The sequence below is a fragment of the Geospiza fortis genome, unplaced genomic scaffold (assembly GCF_000277835.1).
Source record: "Geospiza fortis unplaced genomic scaffold, GeoFor_1.0 scaffold443, whole genome shotgun sequence".
Lineage (NCBI taxonomy): Eukaryota > Metazoa > Chordata > Aves > Passeriformes > Thraupidae > Geospiza > Geospiza fortis.
Window position 1 is genome coordinate 6,122,579 of NW_005054335.1, and position 14,226 is coordinate 6,136,804.

At 35.4% G+C, this 14,226-nt stretch overlaps 1 protein-coding gene across 1 annotated transcript; it reads right to left on the minus strand.

Annotated features, from left to right (window-relative positions):
• Window positions 1-5: 5 nt before the first annotated feature.
• CCDC152 (coiled-coil domain containing 152) lies at window positions 6-12,671 on the minus strand. Its single transcript, XM_005422008.2, has 8 exons — window positions 12,609-12,671; window positions 11,469-11,574; window positions 5,240-5,308; window positions 4,150-4,214; window positions 2,568-2,670; window positions 1,721-1,848; window positions 703-789; window positions 6-154 (listed from the first exon to the last, which is right to left on the minus strand). Exons 1-8 carry the CDS (start codon window positions 12,669-12,671, stop codon window positions 32-34), a joined length of 744 nt encoding a protein of 247 aa, XP_005422065.2. The 3' UTR covers window positions 6-31.
• Between the last annotated feature and the right edge of the window lie 1,555 nt (window positions 12,672-14,226).

Consider the following 14,226-nt stretch of genomic DNA (forward strand, 5'->3'; position numbering starts at 1 on the left):
TTGAAACACGGAAATACTTCAAGTCATCCACTCAGAATCTTCTTCGTTTGAAGGACAGGTCTTGGCCTTTATTAAGACGTTGCTCCAAGTCTCTTATGGTGTTTCGGAGAATTTCAATTTCCTTGTTTTTCTCTTCCTGGAGATGCTGCAGCTTCTGTAAAAATACAGGCAAATACAGGCAAAGGCTTCATTCTTAAACATCACATAAAATTATGTAACAATTAGTTTTGCTACTGCAAGTAAGATATATTCTAATAAGAATATTTTCCTCAGTATTTTTATCACAAAATTACAAAAACTATTTCCCCAGAATCCTGTTTTTCTGCCATCCCAAAGTCTTAAGCCTACAAAAAAGAAAACCAAAAAAACCACAAAAAACCAAGCATATTCAGAGTATTCTATATATCACTGTCACTGATGTCAGTTCTAAGTTTCCAGGTTAACAATTCTGTAGCAAAACCACCTCACATGTTGCTTTTCAGGGTTGCTTGCCCGCAGTAGCATCAGTATGTCAAGAGACATGACAGTTGGAGCTGATGATCTTAAAACCCTTTTCCATCTTAAATTATTCTATGATTCTATGAATTGAGTTGTGTAGGTGTGGAAGGAGTGTGCGGGAGAGAACACACGGAGAAACCCCGGGGAACTCTTTCAAACACCCTGAAACAGTATCTGTGTGCTGCACACTATGAAAGCACCTACCCTTCGATAGATACTTTGTGGCAACACTGAAGCTTCTGAAAAGGACTTGGTGGTTTTATCCTGAGCTCTTGCCAATTTAGCGTTGAACTGAAAGAATCAGGCAAAGACAAAACAGTGAGAATGAGCAGGGGAGAGGGGGAAAGGTGTACTAAATATGTCAAGCATAATTTTCACTTTTTATTAGTTGCATTATTTTACCTGAGGGTAGTAGCAGTAAGCCTTTCTCCTAAGTCTAGAAAAACAAGGCTACTTATGTTTATTTTAAAAAGAACGCAGTTACAAGCTGTATTTCTTAAAAAAAAAAAAGCCTCAAAGTTTTGCAAAAGTAGTACAAACATGATTAACTAAAACCATGTAGATAAAAAAGATGCTTCTGAAAGAAAGAATAAAATCGAAGTCTTCTCAGCCACATATCTACAGGAGGAGAAAATACAGAAGGTGCTAATATCCTTCAGAATCATCATTCTTCTCTTACGTTCCAAGGATAAGCTAGCCTGAACACTTCCATATCTTATTTCTTTTTTGATGTGTGAAAGGTTTGAAGTATTTCCTAAATTCTTACTGTAATGAGAGTGTTTTAAAACATGAGCAATGAATACATGTTGAATGCTCTCTCTTAAATCTCTGCAGGTTTAGAAATTTTTATTGGAATTTTATTTAAAAATATATATTCTCACCATTTGGAAATTAAAACCAAGAAAGTTAAGCAGAAAACATTGTTGAATTTTTTAATAGCTCAAAATCTAAAACTGTTTCTAAGTAATTTAATTTGGAATGAGAAGAGAGCAACCTTCAGTCTCCCTACACAGTAGGTGGAACTTGACTCCTGAGTAGGAGTCAGTTACCGTTGTGGAAGGGAGCACCTGCCACTGATCCTCATAAAGACAATAAATAATTAAGTTTTCTAGATTCCATCATATTACTTGGTTAAGTACTAATTAATATTTTTTCACTACACAGTCTCTTTGAAGTTTACCCAATGCCCAGTTCATCTTTAAGTCAGCTTTGTAATGCATACCTCTATCTGCAGTTTAATTATTTCATTCTGCTTCTCTTCATTTTGAATTTTCAGCTGTCTAGTAAGCTCTAATATTTCCAGTTCTTTTTTCTCTCTCTCTTCTCTATACTCCATTTCTTTTACTTCAACTAGCAACACAGTAACACCAAAATTATGATAATAATAGATGAAATTATATAGATGAAAAATTAACATAATTTTCCAAATATTAAAACTTTCTTGAACATCAGGTCAACATTTCACTGGAAGACAATTCAAGAAAAAACCATACTGAAACTACATTAAAACCACACTGTCCTTCAAAAAAACCACAAGTAAGATGGTGTCTTTTTAAAAAAGGCATATAATTTACAAAAACTTCCCTTGTTTTCACCTATATGGATGACCAAAAAAATCCTGCTTTTTAAGGTTACATCTCTAATGGAGCAAATGAACATAGTAATCAGTTTTTTCCTCATTGAAGTGTTATTTATTTGTGAAAATAATGTTCTAGTCTCCTGAACACAGACAGAAGATTCAAACAGCAATTTAGCTTACAGTTCAAAGCAAGGTTCCAGTTGACACTTAACTCAAATTTTCATTCCTTCTGATTTTTATGCCCACATTCCCAGCATTTGTTCTAACTATCTGGGAATTTCTGCTCATCCCGTGTTGCTGAAGTATTGCTTCATTACCACTGTCTGCTCTCTTCATCAGTGATAAAATTCCGTTAAACACTGCCCACTTCTAGCGTTCACATGTTTCCACTAAGAAGTGAAACTCATATTTATCCTAGACAAAATGCAGCATCTACTTGTGACAGGATGTTTTAGCCATTGCTAAAGCATTCAGTCTTCAGACAACTTACATTTTTTCCTTGTATCACAATTCAGCTGTGTTATTTCTAATTTGTGGTCTTCCTCTTTGTTTTTAATTTCTGTCATGAGTTTCTCAATTTGATCTTTATACTCCTGTGAATGTAAAATGTTTTATAAAGATCTTGCAGTTTCTGTGATCTTAGCCTTCTGCAAAGCACAACCATCATGTAAAAATAAACAGTACTCTATAATTCAGTACTTGTTTTATCCTCAGTCTTGTAGATTTAAATGCCCAATTACTTACACAGTCTGGCTGAAGTCCACAAATTAAAAACATAGCAGATTTCATTGTATTACAGCTATCTGTTAATATAAAATTGGAAACTGTACTTCTTAGGAGAACAGGCAAATGGAGAGGTAATATTCCTTTCCCGAGAAGAGGATCTGACACAATGATGCAGTTAGTTAAGGGATGACAGTTTCACCTTTGTGGGTTTTTTGACTCAAGGATTGCATGATTCAGGTGTGTGTTTTGTTAGTATTGCTAATTCAAAGAATTCCACAATTCTATGTTGGCAGCAGGAGAGACACATCACTGATACCAGCAGCAGTGATGTTGCTGGCACTGACATTCAAAGTTTGAAGATGCCAGTTATAAATTTACTCCAGTAAGGACTCCAGAATTTTCAAAGAATTGTTTGTAGCTGCCACTGTTGAGGTGCTGACTCCAAAGCTCTTGTTGCAGCCTTCTGACAAGATTGCCACTCACCAGAGCAGTGCCTGGGGGCACTCACCAAGGGAGTCACTGACGGGGGATCAGGATATGGGGACATGGTCAGGCACCTTCAGAATGACACCAGGAAGTCCCACTATGCTCACATGTGTTTAAAGGGTGGAATAATAGTTTATCACATCCTTCAGAAGGTATTACTCATTTTTTACTCAAACAGTCAAGATAATAGCTCTACTGGTACTAATATTTAAGTTTAACTCATAGCACAAACACAGGCAAAGGAAATCAGCAGTGAGATTCCTGATCCTAAACAGATAACAGATCTGCACTCTCCACACAGAGAACTACGAAAAGAGAACTATAACTAGGGCTGCTGGTTTTACCTCCTTTGCAAAAATGAGTGTCATAGATACAAAGTACAGAGATCATATATGGAATTTATTATGAGGTACAGATAAGAAACAGAGACCTACTATCTTTGTAGTATTTATTCCTGAATAAACTGGATGAAATTCGGACCACGCCTGATTCTCTGGCAGCACAACCAGATATCTTCAGTATGAAAACCCTATTTCCATATGAAATTTTATTTTAGTGCAAGGGATTAGAATGATGAAGATGAAGTTGAATTTAAAGCCAAATATAGCTAAAAAAACTCCAAGTGCATCTTAAATTGAGCCAAAGTTCTCAGCACCAAGGAGTTTTAACCTCTTAGTTCTTCTAACACCTTCTCACATGGATACTGTCATGAGAACAACCTTTCTCTTTTTACATATGAAAAATATTAACAGAAGAGCACCAATAAGGGTATCAATAGCAAACACTAAACAAAAAGATATACAGCATAATAGAGATGCAGTATTATTCCTTTACCTAAAGAATGATAATTTGTGACATACCTCTTCACAAGTCTTTAATTTATCTTCCAAGATGTGAATGGTTCCCTTCAGTTTATCATTTTCATCTACATAAACAAAAACTATATGGTACACTACAAAGTACATTTTGACAATTTCTTGCATGAAAGAGGAATAAGGAAATTACTTGCATTTTTTGACTTGGCTGAACTTTGAGGAACTATTTTGTAGACATTATAATCATAATTACAGAACCACATACTTCTGTTTCCATTTTTTAACAAGAAAAATCATAGTTTAAGTTTAATCATAATATTCACTTGGTATTATTACTTAGAACTTTCTTTAGTCTTCTTATAAATGATGCATTCAAGAAAATTTAGATGCAAAGTTCTTTGACTCAGAAAATAAAAGACAATTATCATGGCTACAACAGTTTCAAATGGGAAGACGGAAATCCTTAAGTACTTGTTTCCAAAAATCAGAAAACTATGCAAACACAGAATTTAAAGAAAATAGATTTTTACAAATTATTTATATCAATTTAAGTATTAAAAATATCTGTATACTTCCAATGCTAGATGTTCATTAATATATATGTTAATATGCCTTGAATGCATAATGGTTATAAAATTAACTTCATGGTGTACTGCTGAGCCGTAGTATAAAGATGTATCAAATATTTGTATTTTTTTTCAAGTAAAAATGAATAGTTGTCAATGTGGATAACAGCAATAACCTTTAATAACATATACTAAGGATTAAGACACGCTGGTTTAACACAGTGATAAAAACTGTGCATAAACACTTGAATAGTCTACAATCCAACAGCTGACTGACACTTTCTCACCTTTTGTAAAATTGCCTGTGTTACGCTACAATGAATTTAAAACCCAACTATTGATTAAAATAACCTCCTGGAGGCAGTTACTGAGTAAACGATGGCAATAATGGCAATAGACATTTATTACTGCACACAATTGATTTTAGATAATTTTTTTTTGTTTCTCTTTGCCTGTCAGTAAGTTTTTGTGTCTGAAAAAATTCCGTAAACTTAAATGAAAAAATTAAATGCCTGCTCATTCAAAATTACAGTACAGCATATATATAAAATAGCATTTTTTGCCATTACCTTTCACGTTACACTGATTTTCAATGGTTTGTGTTAGACCCTTTATCACATTCTGTAGAGCACTGCACTCTGAAAGAAATTAAAGACCCAGTATTTTTGAATAGTGTCTTCACAAATTTACATTTTGCTCACAAAATTTTATCAAATATTTTATAATCATTTTCGTTAAATATTACTTTAAGTCTTTTTACTGACTGTAGAGATAACAGATTATTATTACGTGGTTACTGCTTAACTTTGGCTTTTAGTGTGATGATTGATTGAAATCAATTTTATGAAGCAATACAAACAATTTCACAAAAGTACAAAATATTTGTTTCTAGTCAGAAAACAAGTATCTTTTTGTTTTCTGGGCAATACTAGAAGTTTTCCATATCAGCCTTCCAGCAATTTGATGTATTTAATGAAACTGACTTACTTTCCTGAACAGTATTTCTTTGCCAATTTTCTTTTTAACAAGACCAAGAGAATCCACTCATTGCAGTCTCTCACCCCTTTTTTACCCCTTTCTTGATGCATATGACATTTATCTTATGGTTCAACATAAGCTTTGAGAGATTCAGAATATGTGCTATGGCCCCATTATCTCATTTTATACAACAGAATTATACCTGCAAGCTCTTATCAGTTTACACAGTTGTATTTCTTAATTTTATTTTTAAAACTGTATTTTTAATATTCAAATACCATGTAATACAGGATTTGGTTTTCATTAATATGACTTTTATCCCTTATGTTCATTGTAAGTTTATCAGTAGAGTGACAAAACTGTCAAAGACTGAGAACAGCAGAGGCTCTGCAACTGAGGTTGCTTACTTTTAAAACTTCTCATTCTCTTTCCTGAGTACCACTGTGTTTCTTAAAAGGCTTTTAATTTCCACAACACTTAAAAGTTTGCTAAATAACAGTTATCCATCTTATCAAACCAAAGCCGTTTTGAAAACTGTCTATCATATCACTAAAGACTACATTACAAGTGAGGAAGATGAACTAAGATCCCAGCTAATAGGTTCAGTTTTCTGCTCAGTCTTTTTGACCGGCAGCGTGATCTTCCATCAAGTCTGCTTTTCATGCAGCCGAGTACGTTAGCCAGATACCTTTTTCCGTTCCGTGCTTCCAAAACAAACAGTAGAGGGAGCACGAGCAGCACAGAAACATTGCCTGCCCCTCAGTTCCTGTGCCGGATCAAAAGCAACTGTGGAAAAACCCTAGTCAAGATCGGAATGACGAGATCAGCATGCCCGTCTGTACCAACAAGTTCTACTACAAATTTCCTTCCATTTGAAAATGTATGGAAATTAACTCAGATGCTTGTAATTCATGCACAATTTGGAAAGACATCTGAGTCAACACTAGAGCGGCAGCTAGTCTTTAAAAAGAATCACAACTGTTTAAGCTACTCTTTTGTACAGTCTCAAGAATATCTGTTTATCTTTCTTATCTTTAAAGGATATATCTTGGCAAATCTCATATGTACTTAAAGTTGTGACTGGAAAAAAAATTCCTGGGAACCCACAAGTTTTGCTTGCCTACATTAAGGAAAAGAAGCAGAATTTTTCTTAATGTTTTCAAGCCTTGCGGATCACTGTCTTAACATCTGCTATGGCTCCTGTTTAGTTCACTCCCTGCAAGGAATACTGCCTACATGAAGAAAGAGTGAACAGCATAAGTGTTCATCTGCATTTATAATTGATTTTTTTATAGGGTAATTTTTCCTTTCCACTTTTTCCTTTAACACCTCAGAAATGCTAAATAAGCAAATACACAACCCTGAAGATGCTAAATAGAAACTCCTTAAGTGTTTCACAAACAAAAATGTGTTTGCTTTCTTTTAGAAAACTACATTAGATTTTAATTCAGAACTGTAGCATCACAAGAGTCTATTTAGCCACCACAGAAAAGGTTTAAGAGTAGAAAACAAAGATGTCAGACTTGTATCTGTCTAAAATGGATCTGCAATGATGTACACAAAACAAAAACTGTTTTTTTTGAATCTCATCTTTGTTTAGCAAAGAACATATAAAGAGAAAATGGTTCATTTATGACCTTTCAGAGAGTGTATATGTAGGAAAATCTGCCTTTCTTTTTCCACCTTATCCTGGATATAAGTGTTTCACTGCCCTCTCCCTTGATTTTTAGATGTTTTCTTTTTTCCTTTGTCTTTTTTTTTTCAGAATTTCCAATCTTCTTTTACCTTAAACAGTTCTAGGAAAGACTTTTGACAAGGATATCAAGGACTCCCCGGGTTCTCACTTGTTGAAGATTTCTTGGGGTGTGAAATACTATTTTTGTTGTTGTTGTTGTTTCTCAAAACAAAGTGCTCTTCAGCTAGGATAAAATACCACTTCCTCATCCCACTACCACTGGTAGCTGCAAACCCTTCAGGGTAGGTGGAACAACAGCCGATCCTTCCACAGCATTCTTTCTTCCTGCCCCTTTGCTCTAAGCAACTTCTGTCACCTTTGGACCAACTCTTCAAAAGATACTTCAGGAGCTGTGGCTGATTTGGGTTCTGGGAAACAGCTTGGGACATAAGGCTAGCAGAAATATTTTTTCCAAGCCACAAATGGCAATATCACTCTATAAAAGCCATTCTCACTACTACAGTCTGTTCAGATAACAGTTGTCAGAGTAAAGATTGAAAGTATCAATGCTGCATTTGGTCCCTTGTGCCTCTCCAGTGCTGCAGAGGACCTCTCTACCCCATCAACATTAATGGGGATTTGGGGTCTCTTTTAATCCCACAGTGCTTTGACCTTTCAAAAAGTTTTTATAAAGAATTTAACTATTAGTTGCAAAAGTTTTAGTACTCTGATTCTGAATATCTGAATATCACATATGCTATTACCTCTCTTGAAGGGTCAGTATGGAAGGTCAATTTAATAAAGGTGCAAAGACCATTTCTATCAATTGCAAAAAGAAAAATAAAATGGTTTAGAAATGTTATAGACTTACTAATTTATAATCACTAAATCAGCCTTTCACATCCTTTTGAAATACTCCTAATGTCACCACCACTATTCACAGGCTCTGCTCATCTCCAGTAACATGTTAACTGTTTACCTGAAGGTTCCTGTGACAGTCTCTGCCACAGTTTATGTCAATTTTCTGTCTGAGACGTTTTTTGGAAACTCTGCTTTATGAGCACCATCAATGAACACAGTTCAGAATGATAAACTTACAAACATTTCATGCCCTGATATTTGAAGGGTTTACCTTATTGGTAAGTGCATTAATCTAATAGTTTACCTTACTGGTAAGTACAGAATTACAGAATCACAGAACCACAGAAAGGGTCCCTACTGGGTTATCTGGCCCAACCTCTCTGCTCAGGCAGGGCCATCCCAGACCACACAGCACAGGATTGCACCCAGATGGTTCTTGAATGGCTTGAGACTCCACCACCTTTCTGAGCTTAACCTAACAGGGCTGCCATGATATATGTCTTTATTTCTAAATAAATTGTATCCCTTCAGCATCTTACTCATATTTTACTTCATTATCATCAAATAGCCTTCAGAGTCACCTCTTGGATGTCTCATATTGTTCCAAATTCCTGCTTTCCACTTGTTTTTGTCAATGTTACTAATATCTCTGCAATTACTCTTACTCATTGACCAGGATCCTTGTCTTACAGCAATTCTGCCTCCTGTCTATATCTGCACTATCCCTATTGTTCAATATTGTTGAGGTTTGTTTTTTCCTAACTATCCCTGTTGCTGAAACATTAGTTCATATTTCAGGCTGATTGCTCTGGTATTTTTACTTGGACTTCTGCCACCCACGCTTCTTTTCTTCGTCCTGTGTTTCAAAAGAAGCTCCAGAAGCTGTTCTCTTAAGTTATATCAGCTGTTCTCTTAAGTAAATATCTTAACAAATAATTTCTCTCTTATCTCATGAAAGTGAGGCAATACTGTTTACAAAGCTCAAATCTCTCTTCTGACTTTGATCTGTTTTCAGTCCATTCCTCTTGTTGCAGTCATCCCAACAGCTCTGGTTTCCTGAGGTGTCTCTTTCATTTTCTCTGCTACCTTTTATATCATAGGTTCTATAGTAAGAATTATTTCTTCTTTTTGTCCAACTTTTCCTTTCCTTTTTTACAAACTGTTTTATATAAACCCACTCCTTTCTCGTTTCATCAATAAAGAAGCCTCTTCTGTTTCTGAGTGACTGTCCTGCACTGTCTAACTTTTGTGCTTAATAGAGAAACAAGTGTTTCTGACTCAAACCAAAGTTCCGTCCAGTTCACTACGCCACTTCACAATACACACTATGAAATAATTCAGGAAAGATGAAAAAAAAGCTAGATAAATGCTATCATTAGTACATCCTCTCAACTTCCCAAACACAGAATGAAGGGGGACAATGAGAGATACCATCTTTTGTGTTTAAAAGTTTGTTGTTTTCCTTTTTTTTCCCATTTTTTTGGATTAATGTATACTTCTGTTATGCACAGGCTTCTGTGGAACTGATTTAACTTTATTTTGTAATGTGTGGCAAAGTTCCTCCTTTTGTTAGCTTTAAATCAATATACAAGTTTTATTTCCATCTAGTTTTTTTATTACATTAGACAATGAATATTCTATTCTGTAATCACTATCTCTGTGCCATTCACAATTTTATAGCTATGAGTCATATCAGCTCTATTCTTTGTCTTGGCTGAAAAATTCCCAGCCAACCAGTTTTCTCTCACATGTCCCAAAGTTGTGAGCAACCCTGTGAAAGCCCCAGGTGCATTTTCCCTCAAGCACCTTCTGGGCGTTTGGCTGGGCACAAGGCCATCTTAGAAAGAGTATAGATGGTAACATTGAAAAAAAGGCTGGAGCAGATTCAGAAATAACCATCTCTTCTTCCCATGGGAGCTGCTTGTAAACAGAGGCTTTTGCCCTTGGTCTATGGCGGAGCTGTGTCACAGCCACACACCAGACCCTGGCCATGACCTAGGGAGTGATTTTCTGGCTTGACATCAGATCTGCCTCTTCACTTGGGACTAAGTAGAGATCCTTGGGCCATGTCTGGCCTTTGTTACCATTTCTGAACACCATTCTGACTCAGCCTCCTGAGTTACTCTCAGCAGTACAGACTTGTTTGGTAATGTAGGCTTTTGGCTGACCATGGCAGTCCTCGCTGGGCCAGCCCTGCATGGGCATGGTAGGAGCGAGCCTTGCATGGTTAAGCCCCTACATCCACGGTCTTTGTTACAGGAGTAGTTCCTGATTCCTTGCTCTCTCCTAGCAATACCAAGCCTTGCCTCCTTCCCTGTTACCTTTTCTAGTTCTGTTATTGTCTTTTGAGATGTGTGGACCAGAACATGACATAGAAATCACAGACCTTACAGAGTCATGATGCTTATTTCACTTTTTCTTTCATCATCATGCTTACCACTGTGTTTGCTTCTTTGTCTACTGATATATTAAGAGAATACAAATATTTTAAGAGAACTGTTTAGAGGACACCAAGACCCCTTTCCTGAAAAACAGCCAACTAACATCAACCATTGTTTATACAAAATGCCTCCTATTTGTGCTGCTACTGGTCTTCATCTCCCCTATCATCTTGTACCATGAGTTTTTGGTATATCTGAAGAGATTTATCATCATAAGCAAACTTCACTCACTCAATAGCTCAGTTTCAATGCTCAGTTTCTGATTATGCTAAATTATCCAAGTCCTAGTGAAGACTGAAATAAAACCCAATTGGCAATCTCTCTCCTGTGTGAAACTAAGTTTATTCCTACCTTGCTTCCAAACTTTTAGCAGGCTGACATCCCAGAGATGAAAGTCCCACAAAAGATGCACCTTTCAGCTACTTTACAAACTACAGAACAATAAGCAACCACAAATCCATGCTAAGCACTAGACATTGTTTCTTATTTCAAATACTCATCTGAAAACAGTTCTAGAATAAAACAAATCTTAATTTTATAGTTTTCCCTGTAATTCCTCCTTTGTTTCGCAACTTTTTCATTATGATTATAGACTTATAATTACCACTTTTAAATGGTAAATGAAGTTTTATTAGCATCCATTGAACAGTCTGAATCCTCATAAAATTAATATAAATATTAGTATTAACTATGAGATGGATTTCATTATGATTCAGAGTTAGGCATTACTGTTTTTCCCACATTTTTTCCCATGTTATTTTTTATGGCTGAAAATAATGGAAATATCTCTCAGAACTTCTTTAATACATGCAAAAATCATACCTATCTAATAAAATAACTTACCCTCTTTTACTGATTCCTCCTTTGATTGGCTTAATGCTAGCAATCTGTTACATCTTTCCAGCTGATGGATCAGTAGGTTATTTGCATCATTGATTTCTGATATTTTCTAGAAAATTGGAGAAGGACTAACATTATATTAACATGTTTTAAGTTTTGAGTTTTAAGTGAATAAAAAATTTAACAATTCCACAATACTGCAGTCCAAGCCTGTAATATTTCCCATTCGGGATATTCCTTTATAGAGAAAAATTATACTAGACTTGAGATCCTTTACTGTTCCAAGTTTACCCTGCAGAACTAAGATTCCTGACTTACATCATGAATTATAAATTATTTTCCTCTCAGTCTTGTAGCCCAGAGTGTGGATCAATCCTCTGCAAGGTTCTTTCTACTGCTTTGCATATGAGGCTGTCAACACTCTTGCAAAGCAACAACTTGAAGAGTATGTGGGAATAGGAACTGGTTTAATAAGTTTATTCCAAGAGAAATGCTAAATTTATTTCAGGTGCTCCTTTTATACTACCTCTAGTATGGATTTGCTGACCAGGAATCAGCAGAAAGCTGATCAAGATCAGTCTAAAAGAAACACTGATTTTCCTCAGAGGGAAATCTTTTGCGAAATGACAGACACATAAGATAAAGGGAGCTCAATGCATATGGAATGTAGGAATTCATGCTCCTGATAAGGCAATGACATTTTTCTAGGACAAGAACAACTTCTGAAAGGATACCCCAGCACTAGACCACCCGGTCTAGTGAGAGGTGTCCCTTCCTACAGCAAGCAGGGGTTAGAACTAGGTGGTCTATAAGGTCCCTTCCAGCCCAAACGATTCTGTGATTCTATGAAAGCAGTGCAATGTAGTTAATCTTCAACACCATCTTCCACAGTCTTCCTGAGAAAGCAAATGTGGCCTCTGCATGATTAAAATTCTAGCACAGAAACAAAGGCTTCTCAGATTTCACTCAGAATCCACTCCTATGTCTCCAGGATACAGTCAATACAAACAGCTTTCCAAGGGAAGGTGGTATTACAAGGCATAACAGTAAGCTAATACGACATAACATTTCCAAAAAATTTTTGAAAATGTCACACCATAATTATAGATGGCAGTCTCAACATTTTCTACCTTCTTCACTTACCTTTTCTATCTCTGAGAAGTCATATAAAAGCTTATCAAGGTTCACTACACTGGTTTTCTTCATAGTTTCTTCATCACTATGATTCATTTATTTCTGGATTGTATAATCAAATGATGACTAGATATATGTAAAAAAAACCCTATAAATTAATATATTTATCATTCACACAACATAAAATCTAAGGCAAAAATGTAAGAAAAACAAAGAAGACTCTTTTTAAAAATTAAAACTATTTTTGCATTGAAGCTAAACTTCAGCCTATTTAAGACCTTGCATTTCTGGAAAATACCATGAATGTTAGAAAGCCCAAACAATACCTGCCAAGCTGATATACTGTGGCTGAATATGGAAAGTTTGCTGCAATTAAAAAAGTTAACCTGGATCCACTTCCATAGACAGAATAATGCAGCAGGCACATAGTAATTCAGTATCTTTTATCTGTGTAGATGCTCTAATACTTGGCTACACAGGTTTAAAGGTACTTACATATTTTCTTATAAACAACGAGTGTTAAATCAGTGATAAGCACATAAACCTTGCTGCAGAATAAAAAGACAGTATTTTGAAAGGCACCCATATAGTTCCAGATTTTTAACATAACCCCTATTTTTGTAAATTCTTCTTACAGAATCTTCAACATATATTTGCAAGATGGATCTGAAATACACAACATGAATGCTTCTAAAAATATTCAAACTATTTCTCAACATCATGCTCCATGAGACAAAAATTCCAATACCTACTAGTAAACCATGTGGTCCAAACAAAATCACCACTTCTATGTGGAAACGTGTGAACAGTCTTTTTACAAGTAACAAAAAATTGCAATCAGGAAGATGAACTAGAAGTTAAAATGTGTTCACTACCCAGAAACTGAGTGAGTTTCCAGACAGAAATACTTGCAGTACAGTTAAGCAAAAAATAGGTAAATGCACAACACTAAGCAGAAACCAAAATTACATAACTGAGTAATTTTCTTATTCATTCAATATTTACAAGCTTTTATGTGTATATAACTTCTTGAACAAAGCAGTAAGATATTGGTTCTGCGTGTTTAATATTTTTTCCTTGTGCCCACTCCTTTCTCAGTGAGACTAAAACTAATTCATTAGCCAAAGCTCAGTTTTTTCCATTAACAGTTTTAAATTAACAGAATATAGGAAACTTTGAAAAATTAATGCTTCTTATGTAAATGAATGGGGGTTTTGTTTTTTAATTAATTAGTAATCTTAATGACTTGCAACTTACTACAACGCAATGATTTGTCAAATTGGGGTTTAAAATATGTATTCAGGACACTCAAATTTTTAAAACAATTACCCATCCTAATATTCTGTTAGTTGATAATCTAAATGTACACTATGAATGTCAGTCCTTTGACTTTTCCAATCCTTATCATGGGCAGTATCTTATGTTTGTCAATCACCATTTTTTTCATTATACTTTTAAAACTGTGTTCCACTCTCCACATTTAGACAGAGGATAGAATTCAGGGAGCTGCCGTGTTTTGTTTGTGTGTTTCCTTATTCTATGGCATCACTTGTTTTCTTGGAAGACAGGATGTGCTCAGTACTTGACAACAGTACCACTGGGTACAAAACTCCTGCTCAACTGGAAC